The 16,653-nt window shown below is 41.8% G+C and overlaps 1 protein-coding gene across 1 annotated transcript in view; it reads right to left on the minus strand.

Moving 5' to 3' along the window:
* Nucleotides 1-15,507, minus strand: part of ANKRD13C (ankyrin repeat domain 13C) — a 78,472-nt gene extending 62,965 nt beyond the window's left edge. The window contains exons 1-2 of the mRNA XM_044440712.1: nucleotides 14,909-15,507; nucleotides 5,922-5,963 (exon numbers count right to left, since the gene is read on the minus strand). Of these exons, the coding sequence (XP_044296647.1) occupies nucleotides 5,922-5,963; nucleotides 14,909-15,266 (400 nt within the window). The 5' untranslated portion in view covers nucleotides 15,267-15,507. The remainder of the gene's footprint in view (nucleotides 1-5,921; nucleotides 5,964-14,908) is intronic.
* Nucleotides 15,508-16,653: the final 1,146 nt, after the last annotated feature.

A 16,653-nucleotide genomic window follows, 5' to 3' on the forward strand; every position in this document is an offset into this window, starting at 1 on the left:
GGTCAATGTGGAAGCACTAGGACCATGTCCTCCAATGGCCTTAGTGACTGGCAAGTTGGCAGGAGAGAAAGCTGAAAACACTGGTTGCCAATGCAGTTCCTTCAGCGACAGAGTTATAGACTGAAAAGAGACAGCTCCTGATAACAAACAAGATGCTATATTCTGCACTGACTCCAGCTTCCAGAGCAGCCTTAAGGGTGGACCCACAAAAAGTACATCCAGTCTTGAGGTTACCAGTACCTGTACTACTGTGACTAAGCCATCCAGGACAAGCCATAGCTGGTGAACCAATTTAAAAAAGGTTCAATGCAAGCCTGGTATTTCAGGGGGAGTGCAACCATATCCAGCACAGGTAATAAATGTATCTCATTGACTCAGAAACCACACACCATTGCAGTACTTTCCAGGATTCAATTCCAATTTTACTGGCTGTCATGTGGCTATCACTGAGTTCAGACATTAATCTAGGACTTGTACAGCCTCTCCTAATTCATTTGTCACAGGGAGGCACAGCTGTGTATGATTAGTATACAGATGGCACGTAGCTCCAAATCCCGACTGCTCCTGGAGACATTATATAGTTGTTAAATAGCACTGGGGTCAGGATGGTAGCCTGAAGAACCACAATTGCCACAGGTTCAATGAATAGTCACCCAACAGTATTCCCGGCAATTGATCCTGCAGGTAAGGCTGGCACCACTGTAACATACGAGATGTGACACAAAAATAACCGGATTAGTAATTTAAAAAATTATTGATGAATTACAGCATTTGGAACATTGTCACCTTCTATATAGTCCCCCTCTCAATCTCTACACTGCTCCATACATATTTTCCATTGATTGAAACAGTGCTGGAAGTCTTCTTGCCTGAGACTCTTCAACAGGCTTGCCGTTTTTGTCTTCACAATCCGGTTATTTCTGTGTCTCACCTCGTAGTGCCTGCAATAGCTAATGTAGGGAGTCAATCTAGGGAGATACGATGATCAGTAGTATCAAAAGCAAAAGACAAGTTAAATAGAATTGATGGATTTCCCTGTCTCTCTCCCAATAAATGTCATCCATCAGAGTGACTAGGGCTGATTCAGTCCCATAACAAAATAAAATCTGTGACTGAAATTGATCTAAATAACCAGTATTTTCCATTAGCTCCACAACAACCATCTGAAGTACCAGTCCTAAAAAAGGCATTTGCCATTTGGAGGTAGTTATCATATACCATTAGTTCAAGGAAGGTTTTTTTCCAGTAATAGTTTACTGCCTCCTTGAGGACAGCAAGAAACCACTCCTTCATGAAAATATGCATTTATGACTCCGAGAACTACCTCTACTAGCTTTTATCAAAAGGTCACATTGTTCATCACACTGCTACAAATAGCTTGTCTGTGTTATTAGCCCATTATAACTGAAAATGATCCCAGAAAATCAGGAAAATGGTGGCATCACACACCTCAACTGGAACTGCACTAGTAAGTGCATAAAGTACACTGTGGATTTTATTCTCAAAGTGTGATGAAAAAGGATCACCACAGACTTTTGAGGGGGCTAGGGCCCCAATCTGCTAGGAAAAGTGTTACCGGCCCCCAGAGTGTTAACAACTCTGCTGGACAATTGCTCAATGATGCAATGAAAGGAACAAATTAACACTCCTTTACTGTATGCACAGCTATGCAACAGACATGATTAGGTCCTCTAAAGTCTGTTCAGTTGTCTTTACTTCAAGTTTTATGCCATTTGGCCTCCAGCTATCATCCAGCCAATTTCATCAAATGCAGCCTCTCAGTTCACCAAGGAACAATGCTGTGCCTACAGTGCTGGAGAGGGCACCTGGATGCAACTGAGTCTCCAGCCCTCAGCATCTCACCATCAACAGTGAGACTAAGGGCTTGGCTGGATCACCAGCCCTATCTACTGGGAAATCCATTGGATTCACCATCCAAATGGGCACTTCACCCCTGAAGGAAGGAAGCAATATTGTTAGTTCAAACCTCAGCAAAAACACACTCTTGCTGTAACAATGGGGTAACTTGGACTTTCCATGTTTCCAGACTACTCATCTCACAACCCAGAACAAAGACCAGGTCAAGGGTATGGCCTGCTTCATGTGCCAGACTGATGGCAATGTAAGACAGCCCCATGAATGTCATGAAGTCCCAAGCCAGGTCTCCAGGGGCAGCATCAGCATGGAAATTGAAGCACCCAGGACCACCATCTTGGGTTTAACATCATAAGTCAACTCTGCCAGTTCAATCAGGAAGGATGACAGGCAGCACTGTGCACAGTATACAAGCAGCATGCCCAATCTGTCTCTACGGCCCTCAAGGCCTACTCCAAGGAGGAATGGTTTCCTGGTGGTGATGATGTAAGTTCGATGAATCACTGCAACTCCCCTGCCCCCTATCCTGGCCCTCTAGCCTATGCTGGAGGTACATCAGGTAGCCAAGTGAGCAAAAAATGGGTCAGCTCAACCCTACCCAGCTCACACATCCAAGTATCAGTAGTTCAGGCCAGATCAGTCTCCTCATCCATGATTAAGAGAGAGCCAGAGAATGTGGTAAAAAGGAAAATGTATATAAACATCTGTAACCTATTATACTCTGAAATCCTAATGCCCTCTTCCTGCCCCAAGTTACTAAGATGGTGGTACCACCTTCCTGAGTGCCTGTACTGTTCCATGTACATCTTGCTGCACCAAGAATTACCACCATTCAGTACTTGTTTGCAATGCAAACATGCCGTCAAATATTCAAACCACACATGCACAATTCATCAACCAGTCATACACAGACAATCCAATGCAGTCATAACATTTCAACCAGTGGTTATGATCAGCTAGCCTGCCAACCCACTAGACAGCAAAAAGACAACCCCCTCTGCTATATTCACACTCTCACTCCAACTCTCACTTGGCAAGTTCTTGAAACTTTTCCCCCTGCCTGGCTCTCACCCATAGAGAATCCTATTTCTATCACTACAAAAGAAGCCACAAAATGCAAGCCCATTAACCCCATCTCTCAGCCAGGGTGGAGAGTAGCTCCTAAGCCCATGGACTTTACACCATACTATGATTCTTAGCAAGCAACCATACAGCATGAAAAAAGTAAAAGGAGTGTCCATGGCTTTGTGGAATCCAAAACTTAGACTCCCAACATTTTAACTTAGATTCCAACTTCAAATCAAAAACCCTTTCCTGCTTTCAATTTTAACGTCACAACAACTTTGTAATGAAGGTTAGGCTGAGAGTCAATGACTGGCTCAAAGTCACCTAGACAGCTTTGTGGCTAAGTGGGTACTAGATCCCAGATCTCATGATTCCCAGTCTAGAACTCTAACCACAGTAATATGCTGGCTCTCAAGCTGAATGGCAACATTTTAAAAAAATCACTTTGATTAGAAAAGCAGTATTTCTGCTAATCTGTCTTAAATGGGCAAAGAAAACAAACCTTCAGGATCACAGGTTTTGTGTAACACAGTATTTCTGTATAGGTGGTACCATAACTTGGTGACGAAACTAAAGATGGGGTGCAAAGGAAAGCAAGGAATCACAATTAGTCAAAGCTTCATGCCTCAACAGCAGGGAGAGTGACCCTGTGTAGAGAGTGGGCCAGTCTCTCACCTAGCACAGGTCATGCAGTGGGAGGAGCAGGAGCAAAGGAAGGCTGAACCAAGTTCCTTCAAGATTACTTAGTGAAGTTTTTCATAGGATGGATTTGATTTAAATTGAACAGATTTAAATCACAATTTAAATAATTAGTCAGTAAGACTAGATTTAAATTATGTTTTTGCATGCATGCCTGTTTCTAAGTAGAGGAACTTCATTAAAATATTCCCAAACTGGATCTCTTTTATGACCTGTTGCCTTTATAAGTTTTCTCTGCCAGTTAAAGAATAATATGATAAACCTTAAGCTATAGGCAAAAAGATTCAAAGACTTATGGAGTATTCTGCTCAAAAGGTTTCATTTTCATTTTTACTACTTGTCCCTCCTTCCTCACACTTAACTGCTGATGCAGATCTATTCCACTCCCAACAATCTAATTTGATTCATAAAATTTTTTGAAACACAGCACTTAAGAGGTAAAGGGGTTGATTCTATGTACATAGATTTGCAAAGGAACAATGGGACTAAGGTTTTTTTCTCAACTTTGTATATTTATTTTATAACATTTTTGCTGTGAAGAAGGAGCATGTGATCTGTGCAGACACATATTCAGTTTTCAGAACTGCAAAACCAAGCATCTGTGATAGTATCTTCTAGATAATATCTTGCATTGTGAGCCGCCCTAAGGTGCTGTGGCATAATAGGGTGGCATACAAATGTTTTAAATAAATAAAAACTTGCCCAACAATCTTACACAAAACTCTGGAAGAGCATGACATTGTGAATGGATTAACGGAATTAATTTACCCAAAAATTTAAACACTGCATGAATATACAGTCTCATGCTATTTCATTAAAAAAGCCTTATTTCATGATGAATAACCTTTGGACGATATTGTATCTTAAATAGAAAACTATCTTTATATAGATTTTTCCTCAAAAGTATTTTTGTAAAATGTGAATTTTAAAAAATCTATCTAATTATGGTGCAAACTGGTATCCTGCAACAGCAGGGGGTTGGACCCAATGGCCTTCACATCCCCTTCCTACTCTACTATTCTTTGATTCTATGAAATCTGATTTAATTTTTTAATGATTTGTTTTAAAAAATCATTGATTTTATCCACCCTAGTTTTTCACACTGAACATGAAAGTCAGTTTGTTTTGGAATAAATGGAAAGGTTTTCAGGATGGGGAAGGAGCAGTGTAAAATCCGGTCCTTGACCCAGTAGGGAGGCATCAGGAGAAACAAGCTGTTCAGCTGGAGGGGCTCTGGCATTCTCACCATCTTGCTCTCCAGCAGGAGGAGTCCCAAGGGTAGAGCCAGCAGCTTACTAAAAGGGAGGGACTGCAGAGAAGTTTCCACTTTAGATTCAGCTCTTTACATGAACAGAGACTTCTCCCTCTAGCTCCCATAACAGGTTATTTCAAGTTAAACTGTTCTGTTAACTTTTCAATTTTTCAATTTTTAAAAAACGTGTATTTCAAATTATTGCCTTGAATTTTGGAACCTAAAGGAAGGAGGGAAGGGACTAACTCATGATACCCTGTTAATGGATGAATGGACAAGTAGGAGACTTTGGGGAAAAAAATGAGAAATTCGGGTTTTGGCCTTAATGAGGTGAATCTAGACCTATGCATTCTTAGACTAAACTCACTAAAATCAATAGGACCAAAATCAGCTCTTATCTAAATTAAGTTCATTTATTTCAGTGTGTCTACTCTAAGCATAGCCAAGTATGAATCCAACCCACTGGATTTAGTCCAGAACTCAGACAAAACTAACAATTCTTGAAAAATTGAAGGGTGGTATTTTCATACATTCCACTCTACAATTCTAATCTACTCCACAAATATATTGCCACCATAGTACCTCCCTAGCAAGTATTAACTGAGGCAGTAAGAATTTTTACAGAGGGTTTGAATAACAATAAGTTTACTAGCAGGCCAGTATGAATGGGTGTTCAGTAGGCAAGTCCAGCTACCACTACTCTCCCCCTTCCCCATGACAGGAAACATGGCACGGAGGAGCAAGAAGGAGCAGATGTGGGATAAGAGAGAAGGGAGCATTCTCTTCTCAGTAGGACCATTCTTCAGTCACCTTCTGCCCTGTCTTCCACAGCTTTTTTCCTGATTAGAAAGCTGAGAGAAGATTAAAAGGGGGAAAAAACCCAATTCTCCTTTTACTCATTCTGTTGTTCCCTTCAAGAAATTTCAAAATGTGCAAAGGAAAAAAAATCTGGCTTGGGTAGTTTAGTTGTTCCAATATTCTATGGAATAATATTTTCTTTTAAAGCAGATATGAGTGCACCATTACCAACCTTTATTCCCCAACATCACAGCAAGATGCAACGGAGTGTTTCCTATAAAGAAAAAAAAGGGGGGTTTCAATGAGTCAACAGGAAATTTAAGGTAGAACAAAATATCAAATTTCACACTGATAACTCAGATTTAACATTATGCTGATTTAAATGTAACAACCGTATTGTTTTCCACTTGATCTGAATAAACACCATGATATCATATGGCAAGTTACTCTACTACAATTTCTGTATTGTTATTTTCAACTGTACTCTTGGGAAACTGATTAATGCAACAAGAATAATTAAAAAAATATTTTAAAAAATGAAGGGGCATTACAAAAATTAATTAAAGTCTGTAGTCTCCACTGTTATCAATAATGACAGATCTAGGTCACAACCTATAATAAATTTATCCTAATAAAAAACTGATGAGTATATTTTATTTATTCATCACATAGCTCCAGTTTTATATAGATTAACATTTATGTAAGGTATGATAATGGAAACTGTATATTTTTACATTTACTACATTGCAAACTCCTATGATATAATTAAGTAAGATGGTACATCGGTAATTTCAAAATACTTAGTTACTGAAGAAGTTAGATTAACAGCTTAAAACACATAGCAACAAGGGTTATGGGGATTTCTGCCATTGTGATTTGAGAGCAAACTTTGATAATAGACATAGAAGTCAGCTTTTGAGAACAGCAATCATTTTCCTTATAGTAGAGGAAAAATACAATCTCAAATGTAGAAAATTTCAGAAGTATGGCCACAAAATTAAGGAAGATTTTGGGGTACTTCCAGATGTTTTGACCTATTTTGCTTTTCTGGCTGGCACTGACTGGAAATGCAGACTAAAATGTCTAGAAGAAAACAAGCTGCACACCCAGACACACTAAACTGTTGTCATCTTTATCAGCCAGAACTATCCAACAAATTATAGCTAATATAATTAATTTTTATACCACCCAATAGCTTAAAGTCCCTGATCAGTTCACAGCACTTTCTCAAAATGTAAAAGATACAATAAAATACAAGAATAAAAAACTGCATAACATTCTAGTATACAAATTTGAAATTGGTTAAAATTCCAATAAATAAGAATGTAAAACAGTTTAAACATGTAAAACAATTTCAATTAAACTAGACCAAATTAAAACAGCTGATATAACCCATCATTTGCTATTAAATGACATTAAATGCCTAGGAATAGAGTGCAGTTTTAACCTGATGCTGACAATGTTGCCACCAGGTGGACCTCAGTGGGAAGATCATTCCATAATGTGGGAGAGGGGATTAACTAAGAAGGCCCTCTATCTTGTTGCTTCTTTCTGGGCCTCCCTAGGAGTTGGCAGTTGAAGGAAGGCCCCAAGATGCAGACTGCAGGGTTCTGGCAGATTGAGGACAGAAGAGGTATTCCATCAGGTATTGTGGTCCCAAGTCATATAGGTCTTCATAGGCTAAAACCCAGCACCTTGAACTGGGTTTGGAAGCATAGAGACAGCCAAGGCAAGCATTCCAGGATTGGTGTTATTTTTCAGACCTGTTGGTTCCATTTATTCATCCGACACATTTTGTACAAGTTGCAGTTTCTGAACATTCTTTAAGGGCAGCCCCATCTAGAGTACATTGCAGTAATCTTTTTGAGAGATCACCAAAGCAGAAATTAGACTATGTCTAGATAGGGAGGCAGCTGGGCCACCAGCCAAAGCTGGTAGAAGGCACTACATAGCACTGAAGCCACCCAAGCTTCAAGTGAAAAAGACAAATCAAGGAGCATCCCTAAGCTACAAACCTGCTCTTTTAGGAGGAGTGTAACTCCATCCAGAACAAGTTGAACATCCACCATCCAGTCAGAGGAACCACCCACCAACAGCATCTCAGTCTTGTCTGGACTGAATTTCAGTTTGTTAGCCCTCACCCAGTCCATTGTCACAGTCAGACACTGGTTTAGCACATCCAGAGCCTCATCTGATGAGAATGAAAAGAAGAAATAGAGGTGCATACGTCATCAGCATAGTAATGGCAACCCCAAGACTCCAGATGATCTTACTCAATGATTTGATGTAGATATTGAATACTGCAGTGGTACCTCAGCTCACAAATGCCTCAGTTCATGACCAAATTGGGTCTCAAACAAAAATTTCAGAAAAATTTTGCCTCAGTTCATGAACTCCGCATTGGGTGATGACCATGATCGTGACCATGTTGCTGCATGAACACAATCGTATTCACGGTCATCTTCCCTGCATGAGCACACCCACAATCGCGCCTGTCTTCCCTGCATGAGAGCACCTGTGATCACAGCCATCTCCTCCACAGCATGATCGCAATCGCGGCCATCTCCCCCCGCCCCCCACAAGCACGATTACTATCACACAATTATGGTTTGGATTCTCCCTCCAAACAATAACCTCCCCCCCCACCTAGGTTAGTGTTCTCTACTGTACTGTACTTTGCTACTTTGTTCTTTGTTACTTTGTTTCAAATTTTTGTGATTAAAAAAAAATACAGAATGGATTAACCTTACTTACATTGAACCTAATCAGCTCGCAACCACGTTTGTAGGGGTCAGAATGGATTAACCTTATTTACATTGAACTTTATGGGGGAATTTGACTTATTTACATTGAACCTTATGGGAGAATTTGAATTGGCTCGCAACCAATTCAGGTAGCCACCAGAGTCGTGGAACGGATTACGTTCGTGAGCCGAGGTACCACCGTATTGGGATAAGATTGACCCCTGAGGAACCCATGCTGGAGAATCCATGGGGCCAAGCAGTATTCCACAAGCACCACTCTCTTGAGCTGGCCATCCAAACAGGAATGGAACCACTGCAATGACGTACTACCTACTCCCAGCTCAGACAGTTGCCTGAAAGGATAACACAGTCAATGGTATCAAAGACCTCTGAGACGTCTAGGAGTATTAACAGGGTTGCACTCTCCTTTCTCTCTCCTGCCACAGGTCATACAGGGCAACCAAAGCTGTTTCTGTGCCGAAACCCCAGGTTGGACCCTGACTGAAATGGATGCATGTCTCATCTAAGAGTGCCTGGAACTGACTGCCACCACCCACTCAAGAACCCTAACCAGGAGGGAAAAATTTGCCACTACCATAAAATGGTTAGAATCTTCCACATCCTGGGAAGATACCTTAAGGAATAGTCTCAATGCTGCCTTCTTCAGGTGGTATGGAATCACTCACTTTCTCAAGGAGGCATCAATCACCTCCCTAGCTCAGCCAGCTATTCCTTCTCTGCAGTTTTATTAGCCAAAAGTAGCAAGGATCTAGAATAGAGGTAGGGTAAACAATGATCTCATAACATGGTCGACCAACAAGGACAATTAAGTCCAAGCAAGAACTAAAAGATGAAGGAAAAAATACAGAATGGTTCCTCTATCATCAACTGATAGATTAAAAAAAAAGAAACTCAAACAGAAAAAAGCATAATATGGAATCTGATTTTGAAATTACAATTAAACATCAAAAAGACCATCTCCAAGGATGAATTTATAAACTATTGCTTAAAAATGATACTAAAATTCAACAAGTTAAAATATGCATGAAGAGTTGGGCACAGAATTTTGAAGAAAAAAATACAGTCTTGTCAATGGGAAGTCTTATAGACAAAGGATATAAAATTCACTGCAAGTCACGCATAAAGAGAAAACTGTTATAAGAGGTACTTGGTATTACCCCAAAAGGTATACAAAAAAAGGACAAGAAATTTAATGCAAAATGCTGGAAATGGAAAGAGATAGATGGGACTTCTTACCATATGTGATAAAATTAAAACAATTTGGAAGCAGATACACATGGAAATGCAGAAAATACTTAAAATTGACTTTCCAAAGAATGTCAAGAATATTTAATTGAGTACTGTTCCAGAGTACTTTGTAAGTATTGTATTCCAAAGATTATGATAGAGTTATTTAAATAAATGACAACAGCAGCCAGAGTAATAACTGCTTCAAAATGGAAAGCCAGATTGCCCAACTGTCGATGGTTGGAAAAATAAATTAGCTCACTATGCAACAATGGCAAAATAAACTGATTATATTAACAGAAGGCCAATCAAATAATTTACTCAATGATGAAAAGCTTATTATGAGCAATGTAATTAATTGTTACTCTGTGTGCGCGCGCGCACGTGCGCATGTGCCAGTGATCTCTAAAGTCAAAGAAATGTTATAATTTACAGGTAATTTCATAGACGGGGCAAATTTTGATTGAGAATTCAATTGCTTAGATGAGACTATGGCCGATGCAGATTTTCACTTTTTTATTGATGTTTAAATGTTGATATTACATGCCATATTAGTGGATTGACTGTTGACATTCTCTTTTTCATTTCCTTTTTCTTCTTATTGTACCTTGCGAAAATAAATTTTAACAAAGAGATAGTTACACAAACTGGTCCAAGCACCTTGTCAACAACCTAAAGCTGCACCTATGGAAATTCATCAAAACTGAACTATGCTCTGGAAAGCTTGCTAGATCTGAGTAGCCATATCTAAATGAAAAAGTGGGTGTTCTACTTGCAGGAGTAACTGCTAAGATGAGTCAAGTCTTTTCATATGAATGTTACAATTGCCCAGCAGCCTCTAATTTTGAACTGAGCGATCCTGTGCAGAAGCCAAAAATCAAGCACTCCAGGTTATTCAGTCTATTTTGAACAACTTTATGGCTACAGTTTTACTAATAATTAGGATGAGGAAGTACAGGGAATGATTATCAAATCTGCAGATGACACAACACTGGGTGAGATAGCTAATACCCTGGAAGACTGAAAGAAGGTTCAAGGTGATCTTGATAGGTTCACATGCTGGACTGAGAACAAGAGAATGAAATAGGGACAAATGCCAAGTTCTGCACCTGGGGGGAAAAAACCCAAATGCATAGTTCCAAGATGGGGAGCACTGGGCTCAGCAATACTCTAAATGAGAAGGATCGTGGAACTGTTGTAATCACAAGCTGAATATGAATCAACGATGATGTGGATGCAAGAAGGGCAAATGCTGCCTTAGGCTGCATTAATACAAGTATCAGTTCCAAATCATGTGAAGTACTACTTCCCATTTATTCAGCACTGGTTAGGCCTCATCTGGAGTACTATGTCCAGTTCTGGGTACCAAGATTTTAGACACCACATTAGAACAGGATTTTCTCAATTTTTAGTGCTTTTCCTGAGAGGGTATCTACCCCCTATACCATCCACAGCTTTTATGAAAAATATGGTGGTACTGTCTAGACCAGGGGTCCTCAAACTTTTTCAACAGGGGGCCAGTTGAAAGGCAGTGGCAGCAGACAGAGGCCGGCAAGGCTGCAGCCTCGGTGAGGCGGCAGGTGTGGGCATGCTCGTGCAGGGAAGGCGGGCGCAATCGCGGCCGTCTCCCCCCCCCCCCACCAAGCTCGACCACAATTGCATGCAACTTCCCTGCACGAGCACACCCGCACCCACCTTCCAAGTATGCCTGCGCCAGCTCAGAGCTTTTGGACTCACTTGGAGATCATTTTCTACGAGCGAGTCCAAAAGCTCTGAGGCAGGCCAGATAAATCAGCATGGGGGGCAAAATCCGGCCCGCAGGCTGTAGTTTGAGGACCCAGTGGTGGCGAACTTATGGCATAAGTGCCACAGCGGGCACACAGAGTCCCCTCTGTTGGCACGCAAGCCAAGTTGCACCAGCATCGTCCCAGCAGCCGAGCATCGGATAACAGCGCACATAGGGCCCATGTGCATGCTCGGAAAGGAGTAGCAGTGCCAGGCGATGACATCAAGAACCTTGACTCATTCGCCATGACTCATCCAAGCTTTCGCATGGCCGGTCAGTGACTGCCGTGTGTGTGTGTGTGTGTGTGTGTATTTGCTTGTACTGGCTGTTTCTTTTTTCTAAACTAAAACCTCAGTATTAAGGTTTTATTGCAGTGTTGGCACTTTGTGATAAATAAGTGGGTTTTGGGTTGCAGTTTGGGCACTCGGTCTCTAAAAGGTTCGCCATCACTGGTCTAGACAGTCATAAGATTTTTCAGTGTACCAACCTTGGAAAGATGCTCCAAAGTATAACAAAAATGTTATGGAGTACTGAGCCCAGGACTGAACCCTGTGGTACACAACTTGTTTCCTCTCCCCAGTTTGAGAAAGTGCCATTTCTGAATCAGAGCTGGGATTCTGAAATTGGTGCACCTTCCACCCCCATCCCCGCTGGTATGGAAAGAAATGCTCTGACTGTGGCTCCAATGTTGCAAGAAAGTCTGCATAAATGTTTTTGGAGCCATTCTGGAAGGTGGGAAGGGGAGGACACAGATGCCAGAGGGCCAGTGTGGTGTAGTGGTTGAGAGTACAGGTCTAAGACTCAGGCAAACTGGGTTCTAGTTCCCACTCAGCCATGGACCTTGGGCCAGTTACAGACTGTCAGCCCAACCTACTTTGTTGGGCTGGGTTGTTGTTGTGCATATAAGATTGAGAGGAAGAAAATAATATAAGCTACTTGGAAAAAAGTGTGATATAAATATAAAAAATAAAACAGTATGAATGATCCTGGTGGTACCTCAGCCTCCTTGCCTCACTCACTTTAGCCTTCCTGATACTTTCTTCTCAAATATATATATTATTCTGAAGGGTTCTTTGCCCTTATCTGTACTTTACATCAAAGCTTTCCTCAGTGCTCATGATAATTTGTTCTTTATTTTTTATTGACATAAAAGCACCTGGACTACCAATATTTTAAAGCATAATCTCTTGAAAGAATCTCTGGCCACTTAAATAAATGCATATAGCCTGGGACTCAATGTAATACCACTTGAATTTCTGACCGAACAGAGAAACAAATTTTCCCCTTAGTTTTTCCTGTGAGAAATTATCTGTGAGTGGTCAAAAGACACATGGATTCCATCTCAAATTACCAGTGTTCACTTAATAAACAATAGTTGCTTCTAATATTTGTGCTTTGCCCTCAGCCTACTACAACCGGGCAACCATCCTTTCTCAAACTAGTGCTTGAATGACCATGATAGCACTGCTGGATGCTACAAGTTCAGTGTGATCTGATCAGACTGAAGAAAAAGGCTGAAATATGAATTAAAATGAAGCACACACCTTGAAAGAAGTATTATATTAAAATTTGGCTACAATCCAAGTATACGGCTGCAGGACAAAAATACAGGTAACATCACAATTATTCTATTGGAAAATCTAATCCTCACATGATGGTAAAGACTGTCAATTTTCTTTCCAGAATAGGAATATTCCTAACAGACACATTAAATGGCTTGGACCAGGATACCTGAAGGAACGTCTCCTTCCTTATATGCCCTCACGCCCCTTAAGATCTATGGGAGAAGCCCTACTCCAGGAACCCACTCTAAGAGAGGTCATCTATTCGGAGTAGGGCCTTCACTGCTGTGGAGCCTAGAGTCTGGAATGTACTCCCCAGAGAGGTACGCCTGGTGCCATGTTTATACTCTTTTCGGTGCCAGGCCAAAACCTTTTTATTTAATCGTTATTTTAAAAATTAGCTTTTTTAGTGGTTCACAGTCACTTTTGATTCATCTGTATTGATTTACAGTACTTTTATTGTACTGTTTTATTGATTGTTTTTATGACTATTGGTTTTAATTTTGTAAGCTGTCCTGAGACGCGATAGCGAAGGACGGCATATATATATTAAAAAAAAAATGGAAAGTCCTTCCCATGGGTAGAGATGAAGGGAGCACATGCTGTCCAGTCTAACACATTAATTGATAGGAATTACTTCCAAGCATCCATAGGATTTTGGCTGAGAGTGGCATCCCAAGTAAAGACAGAAACCCAGTGGGCAGCATACTTTCTGCACACTTGAGGTTTTATATATTTACAACATTACAGATTAGGAAACATCTATTCCTACTTAAAAGATATGATATGCCAACACATTTAAATATGAAGAGTTATCATCATGTATGTAATGGGAAGGATTAATTGTACCTGTAATTTACACTGATGCATTGCTTCTGGAATAAAACGGAGAGGCTAACCTCATAAGCAGTCTTGCTGACTTGAAACCTTAACTCCAGGATAAACAGTTCTGTCCTCAATGGCAACTACCTTGTATAAATGTAAATAGCTTAAGAGTAAGTAGGTAACCTTTGTTCCATTGCCCACTGAAAAGAAAAACTGATGTATCAGAGAGGTACACCTAGCGCCAACAGTGCCAGGCTAAAACTTTTTTTTTTCCCATTATTTAAAGGTCTGAGTCTGATTTTAATGTAGGCTTTTATTGTATAGAAAATCAATTTGTGCTCCACTTTGTTTTATTGTAAGATGGTCTCGAGACCTTGGTAGTTTTGAATGAATGAATGAATGAATAAAATCTCAAGACTACATTCCCACCCACCCCAAAACTAAATTCTCTCAGTAGCATGTGCTCATGTTGTGCACTGACCCTTCCTAGCCTAATATTTCTTAGTCTGACACAACCCAGAACTGGGTCAACAAAGGTTCTGCCATCACAAAGCCTTTCTAAGCTAAAGCTACTTTATTTGGTCACTGCGATACAGTTAGGTCACCATGATAAGTTTACCACAGAGGGCCCTAGGATCCCCAGGAGAACAAGAGCAGACACATATCCCACCAAAGATAAAGCAATTGCAATCCTACCACAAGCTCTGTTGATCAGGGACAGAGAGACTTTACCAAGATAAAGTGGGGACGTCCCTGTTTTGATTTTCTAGGTTGCATTCAAAACTAGCCCCTCTTCTGAGAGTGGCTGAACTCTTGGGATGGGGAGACAATGAAACTCTTCCAGGCATATTCCAAAACCGAGCCGAATGCTGGAACTTGGCAGTGGTAGACCTATCACCGGATTAACAGTAATCTGGGACAAACACAGGACGAGCAGCGAGGGAGTCTCCTTGCCTCAGAGGAGCGGGCAGCGGAAGGTTCAACTCTGGATAGGGTCAGAGTAGGTGATTGGGTCATCGAGACTGGCAAAGGGCGCCCAAGCGTCATCTCTTACCGTGACTGTCTTTCTGGCCGATGCCCTGTGTGCGGATCAGTGCTGACAGCCGCCTCACGTCCCCCTTGAAGACACACTCATGCACGGGGAACTGCGCCGCCGGACACTTGTCGGACTCGGGACCGGCGACTGGAGAGGACCCCCCTGGCCCTCCCTTCAGGGGCAGTCGGTGGTGATTGGTGAAAATGCGGTGGCTCCCGGTACGGCCGCCCTTGCCGCTCCCCGCCCGGCCTCCGGTGAAGACGCCTCCTCCTCCAGGTGCGGCCGCCGCTTCTTCCTCGCCAGGCGCCAGCAGGTCCCCGTCTTCCTTGCTGGGCTTGTGGTCTCTGCGCAGCGAGCGCAGCTTCTCTCCGGTCATCGCCAGCGGCGGCCACGGGAGCGGACGGAGAGACGCGGCGCCGCAGTGGCTGCGGGGGGCTCGAAGCGCTCAGAGCCGCGGTGGCGAGTCCTGTCCCGACTGCATTCCCCACCCCGACCCCACCCCGGGACACCCCGAGGTCTGAAGGATTCCGAGCAAAGCTGAGCCTCCTTCAGACTCGCTTCCACCTGCCGCTCTTCTCAACGAGCCGACCGCGCCACCATCTTGTCGAGGGAATCTCGCGATGCTGGAGTGCTCGGTGGCGTGAGATCGCAAGAAATATCGCGAGATGGTCACTACGACAGGAAGGAATGAGTGCCCGTGTGTTGGGTCGAACCACTAGGTCCGGGAGGATCTTGTGAAAGTTCCGCGTGGAGGAAGGCGGCGACCAAGAACCGGGATCTTGCGAGATGGAAGGAGCGGTGACAGATCTAATAAGTTGATGCAGGAAGTAATATATTTAGGGACCAAAGTCCAGGTCTCCGCAGCAATGAAGGTCCCCAAATGAACACTGAGAGTGGCAGGTGATGAGAGCATCTGGACAGCCGAAGCAAATTCTGTTTATTCCTATAAGTCGCTATGGTGCTGTGATTTAAAATGCTTAAAATGAAAGGTTTCATATGCTCAGAGTTGGGGATTTTGTTTTGTGTTTTGTAATCAGGGTTGGCAAATAGTTTCATTCTTCGAAAATATGAAGAATCGAGAAGCAGTTTTAAAACATGGAATGATACTTGGGAAGGAGCGAAACGAAATGTCTCTTGTGTGCTTCATAAATGAAATAATACATATGGCTATTCCGTAAGACTAGGCTTTGACATTTCTTCGCTATTCCATTGGCTGAGGAACATGAAGCTGTTCCCGTTGCTGTTACGTCCTATCAAGTCGTCTTGGACTTGTGGTGATCCTATGAATAAAAGCTCTGCAAAATGGCCTGTCCTTGGGACCACTGCTTAGCTCTTGTAAACTCAAGGTGTGGCTTCCTTTATGGGATCGATTCGTCTGATGCAGAGAAAGTGCTTCCTTGTCGCATACTTTTAAGGATTTTGATTAACAAATCGATGTCTTTCCAAACTCCGAATTACTGGGAATGGATGTTGGAGCTGAGGGATATCTGGTGGAGATATGAGATCTACAGGAGAAAGGGGCCTTAGTTCAGTGGTAGAATGCCTGCTTTGCAAGCGGAAGGACCAATATTAAGCTCCTAGCATTTCCAGGCAGGCCTGGGAAAATGCCTGCCTGAAACCCTGGAAAGCACTCCAGAACTTTTTATACTGATAATTTTAATTTTGTATTTGTAAATCAATGTATTTTTTTGTATTTTTATATTTAATGGTAATTTATTATGTACTATTGTATTTCAATGTATTTTATCATGTTGTAAGCCGCC

Source organism: Varanus komodoensis, unplaced genomic scaffold, assembly GCF_004798865.1.
Source record: "Varanus komodoensis strain SLA01 unplaced genomic scaffold, ASM479886v1 scaffold1, whole genome shotgun sequence".
In the NCBI taxonomy this organism is placed as follows: Eukaryota; Metazoa; Chordata; class Lepidosauria; order Squamata; family Varanidae; genus Varanus; species Varanus komodoensis.